Source organism: Antennarius striatus, chromosome 13 (genome assembly GCF_040054535.1).
Source record: "Antennarius striatus isolate MH-2024 chromosome 13, ASM4005453v1, whole genome shotgun sequence".
Taxonomy (NCBI): Eukaryota; Metazoa; Chordata; class Actinopteri; order Lophiiformes; family Antennariidae; genus Antennarius; species Antennarius striatus.
The window spans coordinates 1,854,808-1,865,722 of NC_090788.1; the positions used below are offsets into that span (position 1 = coordinate 1,854,808).

Consider the following 10,915-nt stretch of genomic DNA (forward strand, 5'->3'; position numbering starts at 1 on the left):
GTCACTTTGATGTCCGATCTCCTCCAGCATCTTCATGACGGCCATCCTGGGTCTCCCCGAGGCTCTGATTCCCGTCCAGCTGCTGTGGGTCAACCTGGTAACGGACGGCCTTCCCGCCACCGCCCTGGGCTTCAACCCTCCAGATCTGGACATCATGAGCAAACCCCCCCGCAACGCTAAAGAGCCTCTCATCTCTGGCTGGCTCTTCTTCAGATATCTGGCCATTGGAGGTCATTTTAGCACCAAACGGCACCTGATGTAAAAAAAACCACCTCCAACTGTGTTTTTCTTGTAGGATACGTGGGTCTGGGGACAGTCAGTGCCGCCACATGGTGGTACCTGTTTGATGAGGAAGGCCCACAGGTGTCGTTCTACCAGCTGGTGAGTAACGGATCGACCGGTCGGGTCTATTTGTGTCCAGAAATGGAAAAAGAATCGAGACCTGTGTGTTTACGCGCAGAGACACTTCATGCAGTGCACCGAGGACAACCCCCTGTTCCAGAACATAGACTGTGAGGTGTTCGAGTCCCGCTACCCGACAACCATGGCTCTGTCTGTGCTGGTTACCGTGGAGATGTTCAACGCCCTGAACAGGTCGGTGACATGATGGAGACGCTGGTTTCATGATGATGTAAAAATGGTAAAATAATAAGAATCTTATTTATAAGGATCCATTTTTTTTCCCCCCACTTCCAGTTTGTCTGAGAACCAGTCTCTGGTCCGGATGCCTCCGTGGGTCAACATCTGGCTCCTGGGAGCCATCATCCTCTCCCTGTCCCTCCACTTCTTCATCCTATACGTCGAGCCTCTGCCGGTGGGTAACCATTTCCTTCCCTTTCTCCATCCCTCCGTTGTCCCTCCGTTACATCATTTAAGCCAGCAGCTCACTGCGTTTCCCTGGGTTCTAGTTAATCTTCCAGGTGACCCCCTTACGCTGGTCCCAGTGGATCGTGGTCCTCAAAATTTCCATCCCAGTCATCATCTTGGATGAGACACTGAAATATATATCCAGGAACCACCTAGAAGGTATGTAAAGATTTTTTCGGTCCACATTTACGATGAATAAAACCAGAAAAATTAAAATAGAACGAGTGAAAACGTTTGAATTCAAGAACCAGATTTTTACTGACAAATCTCTTCTACCCTTTTTTTCCCCCCATCTTCTGCATGTCTAATTCAGCCTAAATTCCTCTTCTAAAATTCTCACCTTCTGGGAAAAGGTATCTCCTTCCTCACGCCTTCCACCCCGCCCAGAACCAACCCGATGGAACGACTCACCTTCTCTACATTTTCCTCTCTTGCAGCTGATGAAGAGAAGAACTTCCGGAGGAGACGGCAGCTCGACTAGAACTTCTCCCCCCCAACAGACTCGCACACTTAGACATGCCTGTCCTCTTCCCTTTAGGAGCTACCAACCTTTTCTTGCCCCCCCCCCATCCATCCTTATTCCTGCATGTCCGACACACACACCCCGTAGAAACGAGCATCGGCTTAGAGAGAGTCGTTCTGTGAGTGTTTGGATCCATCCTCGTTCCAAAAAGTGTGAATCGACTTGAAAACCAACCCCCCCACCAACCCGGTGCTCTGCTTTGTAAAGATTTCTGCTCATTGGTGTTTTGACTGTGCCGTTCACACATAGTGGTGTAGTAATTTAGGGGGGGGGGGCGGGTCAAAGGGCGAGGAAGGAGACTGAGAAGGAACACCGACTAGGGTGGCGAACGGAAGACTTAACGGGAATTGGGAAGGTGAAATCACGAAGCCACCGTTAAAATATTATCAGGGGGTGCCGCCTTTACTTCTGCCCCCCCCCACCCCCACCCCCCCACACTGCTCCGCTGGTACTGAATCCCAGCTAGTTCCGCACAAACACGACCTCGTCGGCGCGACACGACTGCAACTGTTTGCCAACACTGCTGCACCTTCACTGCTCTTTGCCCCCCCCCCACACCCCCATATCCAAAGTCACACCCCCATTAGTTACACATGGTGTGGTATTGTTTTTCTATTTCCTGTCTTAATCTCTCTCTGCGGGCGTGAAGTTGGGCGAGGCGTTCCCTGTCTGGTGGGGCGTCCCGCCCCGACCTGAAGGTGTGAATATCTTTGCGTTGCTTCGACGCTTCTTTGGCTCTAATTTGGAGGAACTTTCGGTCGTGTTAAGATTAAAAAAAGATATAACAGAAGATCCTCGCTCGGGTGACGTCTGTCACCCAGGCGAGGATTTCCTTAGGAGGTTAAGTTAAGCCTGAGTTTAATGTCCGTCTGCTGCGCCGCCGTCGGAGTTTGTAGCTGAATCGTCATCTTAGAGCAACGTCCTGCTGATCAATCAGCTACCCCCGCACCAGCATTAAGGTGTGTGTGTGTGTGTGTGTGTGTGTGTGTGTGTGTGTGTGTGTGTGTGTGTGTGTGTGTGTGTGCACATAGCTTTACTTGAACTTATTTGACTCGCTGAGTCACAGCAGGCGGATTTGAAGTGGATTAAAGAATGACAAATTATCGCGTCGGCCTCCATCACTCATGACTCACGCTTCTCTGCCTTGCGCCACCCGCCGCACCCCCACATTGGATTATGTGGTCGGAATGAATGTTTTACCCCCGTCCCCCGTTTTTTTTTTTTTTCTACACTCAATCTTAATGTCTGACTGAACTGAACCCACGGTGTTGGTGGTGGGTGGGGGGGGGGGGTAGGTTGGATTGTGCTTTTTAAATCTTACGGATTTTTCGCTCGGCCCTGTCGTTTCGCTCTGCCGCCTGAAGGGGGCGCTGTGTGTTTGCTTTCGGATACAATCCGCATTCCACGTCAGCTGATTTTCAACGAAGCAACGATTTAAACAGATATTAGTGCTAGTTTTTTTTTTTTTTTTTAAATTAAATAAATTTTTGATGCTTTGCAGATCTTTTCTTATTTAAACTTTCCTTTTCTTGCTTCCAGACTTCATTTCAACAAGCAGCAAAGGTTCCCACGTGGTGACGTAGAGCGTGTTTTAAAGAAAGGTCCTTCCAACACTTCAGCAGTAGAGGCCAGCGGGCCGATTGCTCACAGGACTGTTTGTAGTTGTAAAAACTCGCATTTCTATGGCTTGACATTATTTAATCCAGATCTGGCCAGTCCCACATGTTCCGTGAGGTCATTCTTGGAAACGTACAGCAGGAAAAACCTCTATGGAGGCTTTAAACGCCACAGCCTGATGACCTCTGACAGTATGAGAAACAGGTCATCCAGAAATAGAAAGGTCAGCGTCTGATGTGGCGTTAAAATGTGGGTTCACAGGAGCAACTCATAAAAATATATATTTTTTAATGATTTGAAGCATGTTGAAAATTTAAATAATTTGCCAATATTCCCATCTTTCATTTAAAATGTCATTTAGAATGAGGCTTTTGATCCGTGAACTGACATTCGAGCTTTCATTTGTGGATGGACCGTTCCTTTTCATTCCAGCGGCAGCAGAGCGTATTACTCCACACCAGAAGCTGGATTTTATCTCAAGTAAATAAAGGCGTGATTTTGGTGATACTTGACATAAACGGCTGCTACCTTCAGTTTTTTTTTGTTTGCCCTTCCCATCAGCACCTTCTGTCTCCATCCTGGGTCTCCATGGATCTGTAACGTGCTGCCACTTAGAGGTCTGTCTGGCCTTATTATTAACTACTGAACCCTCAACTCTGTACAGAAAAATGACAACATGATTGCATGGAACTTGTTACTGTAATAATAACCTATACAGTATAAATATTTTTTTGATAAACCGCCGTAATGAAATTTACCCACAACAGACGGACTTTTTCTTTGTGCACATGGTATCTAAGGATCTCCTTTATATTTCTTTTATTTGTAGAATAAAGAGGTTTGTTTCTTCATCATTCCCGTTTTTCCACTTGCTGGGGTTTCATGTATTTCACTTTAGGGAAGAGAATATGTTTCATGTTAATTAGTGACGGTAACGCTGAGCATTTCAGTGACGGCTATCCAGTATGAGAATGTTCAAGAATTTGTGAATGAACTGTGGTTTACACTGAGTGTGCAGCGGTGAATCCTGGGTAATGAAGTTTTATGATTGTACTTTGAAGGGCTTGGTGTGGATACGGGCTCTAGAGACCCTTTAGGATCTGATCTCTACCTGATATCATCAGTGAAGGTGTGATCGGGTTCAGATCAATAACATCTGATCAATGGTTCCAATCGTTCTTTGTCTTTGTGGACAAACGGTCTCTAGAACCCGAGTTCCGCCTTTGAGAAATTAAAAGGATTCTCTGTATTGCCTTGTTAATATTAAATGTGGACACATCATTTTATAAAGGAAAAAGACACGAAAATAAAGATAATTTATCTTGTTATTTATTTAGAGATTGTCTTCTTTTTTTTCCATGCATTTTTGAAATTAAATGATTTTTTTCCCCCGTGCGTATTCTTGAGCCTGTTCCGGGTCCGGTGTGTGCAGCAGCTGGATTCCTTTAAAGAAAAACCCTAAAATAACAGATTGTCAAACATTTGATTGCTACTAGAGAGAAACTCATTATACAGACGAGTGAAGCTTGATGTTACTCTGAAGCTCAGTTTAGAATTAATTAAACCTCCATGCTTCAGGAAGGAGAGAGGATTAAGAACAATTATGTTTTAAATTAATACTTGCACAAACTAAACACTTAAAACCAAATGTTATCCTATTAAAGCCTCTGGAATTTTCTGCAAGGAAAAAAAAAACACCCTATGTCACCTATGCTTTTAAAATTTCAATTTTATTGTTTTTTTAAAACAATTTTTAATCTGCTTTTCCAACATCTTTTTCGATGAAGTGAAAACGAGGTTTTCTCTATTTGTAATTTTGATTCTTGATAGTCAGTTTTGGTGATTAAATTTGACAATGTATTGCCATGGACATTGCTAAACTAAGATTTAATCTGCTGTAATTTTAAAGTTCATTTTTTTTGGGCGATGCGTCCTGATGATGCTCCTGGGATTCCAGTCATGCCTCTGTGTGAAGAACCTGAATTCCATCCGGTAGATTGAGATGCTTATATTATCAGATTTGGGGAAGCTGATCTATGACCACCATCTCATAGTTGCTGTTAAGCAGGACTTTTCCATCAGACTGCTCAGAACAGCCGTGACGGAGTAACTCCATGACGTCAGCTTTCAGCTCTGGCGCGCAGACCTGACTGAAGTTCAGCACCTCAGTCAGAAATTCAAGCATCAGCTCTCCATCCTCGTTCCCGTCGGTGAAGCACTCGGTGATGTCGATTTTAGACGGCAGCAGGTAGCTCTGGTAGCTCAGCCCTGTGGCGTCCAGATGCCGTTTGACGTCATCCATGAACACGCTGGCCATCCCAGATTCACGAAACCTTTTTCCGTAGGCCTTGTCCAGCTTGGCCCAACCGCTATCACCTGGAAGAGATGCTGCGGAATCACACCGAGAACGGAGGCAGAGCCGCATCTACAGCTGGATGTGAACACACTCACAATCAGAATCATTCAGGTGAGAAACATGAACTCTGTTTGGCTTTATTTTAGGTGAAGTTCTCTGAATTCACCAGTAGGGGGTGCCAAAATCAAACTAAATTTTGTGCTCCCCAGTTAAATCCAGATTCATGATTTTCACCAAATGCTATAAAAGGAGTGACTAATTGAAATGTATTTACTGCAAAGTTTTTTTGTTTGTAATGAAAAAAAAAAAAAAAAGATCGCTTTGATAACTGAAGACCAGATTGACCACCCACCTGTCAGGAGGCTGATAAAAAGCTTCCCATTCTTGTTGAGGATGCTGTGGAAGAAGTTGATGGTGGCTCCTGGATCCTTCACGTAATACATCATCTGTTGATTCGTCACAGACATCGAGATGAGAGCCTGACTCCAGACGGACGCTCTGTGGGGTTCAGGAAAGTGACCCGACCTGTAACATGTGAATGAAGTCAGCCTTCTTAGTCATCTTTTTCTGTTTCCAATGAGCCTCAAACTCTTCGGCTGTCATCTCGTTCCAGTTGAAGCTGATGTAATCCAAATCTGGAGTCTGGGACACCAAATCTGGAATAACCAAAGTAGAAAATGTGACCATAGAAGAAGAGACCTGGTGTCTTGGATCTTCCCAGCTGAATAAAGATAAAAAAAAAGTTACCTGCATATTCACTCAGCTGCTGGGGGCTGGGCTCCACCACCTCAGTGTCCACCCTCATCTTTGGGTTCTTCAGATGGAGCGCGGAAAACATCTTGAGGTCCAGCTCACCTGGAGGCACCAAGAGAGGTTTAAAAGCCACAAAAGCACAAGATAGTCGGCGGCTGTTCTTAATTGGGGTTTGTTGTAATTGGTCCAGACGTCACACGTGTTAGCATATTAATAAATACTGTTTATAACTTATATAACACTTATATTACACAGTTATAACTTTATACATTTATAACACAGCCTAAAGTCATGCTGAAGCCCAGAGAGGAACTCGCTTTTTTGATTTCAGCTCCTAAACTATGGAATGGGCCCCCGCTGCACATCAGGCAGGCTTGTTCACTGTCATATTTTAAAGCTCTTCTTAAACCCACCTCTTTTCCCTTTAGAGTGTTTTGTGTATTTTTTCCACATTATTGTAATTGTTTTTATCTGATTTTTATTTCCACTTTTAACTCATTTTAAATTATTTAATTGGATCTTTATTTGATATTTTATTTAACTGTATTATGTTGATGGTCTGTTCTGTTTGTTATCAAGTTACTGTGCAGCGCTTTGCAAACCTTGTGTTAATTTAAATTGTGCTATATAAATAAAGTGGATTGGATTGGATAACTTGTTTAGAGAGAAAAAACTGTTTTTGTGTTGTTTTTTTCTCATTCTTCATCAAAATTCATTGGAAGTAAAGATTAAGGAAGTTAGGCCAACAGACAATATTGCAAACCTTGTAATGTAAGCACAGTTGTGTGAACAGTTTTAGCAGCTTTTAGCTTTTAGCAATCACCTCCTCGACATTAGTGTGTGTTCTTACCGGACCCACTTCCAACTCCAATAACGTTTAGATTTGATTTTCCATTTATAGTGCTGAGGGAAGAACAGAGAAATATTTTCAGTCTCTTCTGTGCTCAATGTGTGGAACATTGCCGTAGAGTATATTAAAACCTATCAGCTGTTTCATCAGCTTAGATTGACTGCACCTCTTCTCTGGCGTCTCCTGTCATGAACAGTTTCATGTAACTGTAGATTACCTGGACATTATATCTGGCAGCTGATTGTTGATGAAGTCCTGCATGCGCTGAATCTCGGTGGAGCGGTCCAGAAAAAGTTGGTAGCCTTTCTGGTACCTGCTGTCATCGGTGAGCAGACTCCTCAGTGGAGATATCATGACCGGCATCTGTCGACAAAGAATGATATAATCCCAAACATTGATATGAAGAATGTATGTGTTCCATCTTAATTTGTTTAAATTCTGCTACTACATGTATTAAAAATTACATTTAATCACCTCTATAACATGAAGTGTACATATGAATCCACTTTTTTACTTACACGTAGTTGCAGTTGTGTATCGGAAGGAATCAGCTGAGTGGTGAAAAGTCCAACAGAAGCTTTGTTTTAAGACGGGACAGAATTAAAATGTATCCAATAAAAAAACAACCCCCGTCTGAACACCAGCCCCCTTGAGACGTTTGCTTCAACACAGCTAGAGAACGTGACGGTCGGCAAAAAGAAACTTTTGATGTGACGCCTTCGCCGCCTTGACAAAATTAACTTCAAATAAAGCTAATTAAAACGTCACAATGCCTGAAGATCAGTCACAATGCCTGATTGTTGGGTTCATTTGTGGGGTGGATTGTGTAGTCACCTTCAATTAAGTTCAGGACTGTACTGTGCTTGTCAAGAACTTATGAGCTAAATGTTTCAAAGTACTCTTCTCTTGCTTTGACAATGAGCTCAAATCTAATTTTCTAGCACACCTTACGGGGTGCAGATGAAGTAGCGTGGAGCCCACAGACGGATATCTGTGGACAGTACTGCCTGTTAGCGTCTGTTCAGTGAAGCAAAACCCATTCCAGTGACGACAACGAGTATCTCTTTTATTGACTCACGTTGCATGTTCTCTTCCCCGTGTCAGCCTGTTTCATATGTGCCTGCAGGAATAATTCAACCCAATTTTGATGACAATGGAAAGTACACTTTACCCCTGTTAAACGCTATCCTCTGAGATGTAATCAAATATTCCCTGACAGTTGGTAACTTTGCTGTAATTAAACCGCTTCTTGGAAAGCTAACAATTGACCCCTGATGTTTTTTTCAAAGTATAGGCCGATATCTAACCTGCCCTTTATATTTACAATACTTTAGAATACTGGAGATTTTCTACTTTGCAAACAGTGAAGCTGTGAGGGAGAGTGATGTGGAAGAAGCACAATTTTTGCACCTGTTTAATATCATTTTTTGCATCTTGGACATCTAGTTTCATTTCTGTAAAAGTACTGTATCAGTTTCTTTGATAAATCAAAATGAAGTTGCTGATCCAAACACCCAATGGTTTATAAATGGAAAATAATGGAAATTTGTAAGGGGCGGCCAAACATTTTCATAGACCTGTATATATGTAGAAACCAGAAAAAAAAGTGAGCACCCTTGTCATTTTGTTAAGTTGAACACCTGTAACTTCTTCTGGTTAATTGGAACACAAGGTTGTCTTGGTGAGCTCATCAAGCCTTGAACCTGATAGACAGGTGCATCCAATGATGAGAAAAGGTACTTAAGGTGGCTGCTTTCATGCAGTTCCTCTTTGAATCTCCTGTGAGGAGTGGAAACATGGGGGCTGCAAAACAATTCTAAAATGACCTGAAAGAAAAGATTGTTCAACATCAGGGATTAGGGGAAGAATACAAAAAACGATCTGATTTCAGCTCTCAGTTTCTACTCTGAGGAACCTAATGAGGAAATGAAAAACCACAAACACAGTTTTCATAAAAGTCAGGAGCTACAGGCCAACAAAATTATCAGAGAGGCCAAGGTGAAGGGTGTTGAGAATGGTCAATGACGACCCACAGACCACCAAAGACCCAAACATCCATTGATTTATGATATATAATGTATAATATAATGGATGGATAATGGATATAATATAATGGAAATTGTCAGAGGTGCCTCAACTTTTTCATACCCTGTAGAAACCAGAAAAAAAGTGCTTCATAAAAGGAAACATTTAAAAGTCAATGATAACAAAGTGTGTGATAAAAGAAAAAGTGAAAGTGCTTGTCTAACTACGTAGTGGGCACTGAAGATGTATGTTTGTGTAACTTGGACAACGATGTACAGAACAGAGGAGACTTTTATTTTTATTCAGAAATAGTAGTTTCTCAACTACTTTCGGTTTGAGGCGATTCCTCTTTTTTGACACAACTTCTTCGGCTTTAGAAAATATTCTTTCACAAGACACCAAGGATACAGGCGTGCACAAAAAAGTAAAAGCCAGCTTGTATAAATTGGGGTACAATGATTTCAAGAGGTGTATGTCGTGTTGTAGTCCTGCTAATGCTGCTCCAACCGGCTCCCTTAACCAAACGTTGCCTCATTCCATCTGGTTTCCACTTCTTGCAGTAGGTTCAAGTTTGGGATTCCAAGATGAGGCTGGTCTTGTGTAAGATTCACTTTTAAAATACAGATGACTAAGGTCATTAAATTACTGCAATGGCAACACACACAATCTATGGCAGTTACAAAATTGAAATAAAGGGAAATACCTTAGGAGCGAGGCTGCTTGTAAAGTAGCCCAACCACCTTCCTTGCTTTGGCCCAGATGCCAGACAGAACAGTGTCCAAGTGCTTTCCTGACTCTCAGGTCCAGAGTTTGAGCAATACAAATATGCCATTGTGTTCCTCTGCTCATAAAAGCGCTGCATCATCTCATAGGTGCTGTTCAAGCGAGTATCTACCTCACTGATCAGTTAGTGTGCAGGGCGGCCCATTTGCACGTAGATATGCTGAAGCTATTCCTTAGCTGTGGTGCTACTTGTAAAACAGGTGACCATACGCCTCGTTTTAGCACGTACTGTATGTATGTCACCAAGCCTGGTATTAGCATCCATGGACTTTTTAACTACTAAATTCAGTGCATGTGCCAGGCAGACCACCTGCAGGATATTTGCCACAGCAATCTAATTTGCGGCAGCATTGGTCACCAAGCACTTCACTTTATCCTCCGTATGAACGTTAGCAGAACAAAACATAATTTTAGTTTTGGAAGGAACAGATTAGGCCAACATTGTAATACACTGCGCTGTACAGTCATTCATTTGCAATCAAAGGAAGCAAATCTGTACGAAGTGTTGCCAGAGCAGATGCGACTGCTTCCCTCTGCTCGCGGATCCCGTTTCAGCATCTCATAGGTGCTGTTCCACCGCATATCCACTTCCAATATTAATTTCATAACGCGGCAGCCCATTGGCACGTGCATCTGCTGGAGACGCTCCTTTGTTGTGGTGCCTCAGCTTTGTTGGTGTGTTATTATTATACACCAATTCCTGAGGGTAAAGCAAACACTGCACCTGTAAAACCAACACGACATGTTACTCATAGCAGACGCCCTCTTCTATGTATTTACCATCCCGTCAGTGAAACGCCTACTATTGAATAATATGACACTACAACTGTTACACTGCTGACCACATAATGCGTCCTATTGGATGAACACAAAAAGTGAACGTAGTTTACCTTATTCGGTGGCACCAAATCAAAATGAGAACGCTGAATGTTACCCTACAAATGATGGCTATTTGTAACGTGCAATACGTGTAGAATTGGGGACCTGATTCAGTGTTTCGGCATCTCTTAAATACACTGAGTATCATTACAAAGTTTCAAAGCTCCGCCTGTCAGAGTCAGTCAGCTGGCCCACTGCTTCACTATAACCGGCCTATCACGTTTGAAGCGTGCTTCGGAGCTTCGGTGTTAGAGGTAGCATC

The 10,915-nt window shown here is 42.8% G+C and overlaps 2 protein-coding genes across 3 annotated transcripts in view; one reads left to right on the forward strand and one right to left on the reverse strand.

Moving 5' to 3' along the window:
• atp2a3 (ATPase sarcoplasmic/endoplasmic reticulum Ca2+ transporting 3) overlaps positions 1-4,345 on the forward strand; it is a 29,439-nt gene extending 25,094 nt beyond the window's left edge. The window contains exons 16-22 of one of the 2 annotated variants that reach the window (XM_068330494.1): positions 28-230; positions 296-381; positions 461-594; positions 697-814; positions 909-1,026; positions 1,181-1,220; positions 1,305-4,345. In XM_068330494.1, the coding sequence (XP_068186595.1) occupies positions 28-230; positions 296-381; positions 461-594; positions 697-814; positions 909-1,026; positions 1,181-1,185 (664 nt within the window). In that variant the 3' untranslated portion in view covers positions 1,186-1,220; positions 1,305-4,345. The remainder of the gene's footprint in view (positions 1-27; positions 231-295; positions 382-460; positions 595-696; positions 815-908; positions 1,027-1,180; positions 1,221-1,304) is intronic. The other variant, XM_068330493.1, reaches the window with a different exon arrangement.
• Positions 4,321-7,572, reverse strand: LOC137605775 (histamine N-methyltransferase-like). The gene is made up of 7 exons (XM_068330495.1): positions 7,485-7,572; positions 7,184-7,329; positions 6,967-7,019; positions 6,111-6,218; positions 5,889-6,019; positions 5,716-5,809; positions 4,321-5,383 (listed from the first exon to the last, which is right to left on the reverse strand). The coding sequence occupies exons 2-7, from the start codon at positions 7,327-7,329 to the stop codon at positions 5,022-5,024; spliced, it is 894 nt and encodes a 297-aa protein (XP_068186596.1). The 5' UTR covers positions 7,485-7,572; the 3' UTR covers positions 4,321-5,021.
• Positions 7,573-10,915: the final 3,343 nt, after the last annotated feature.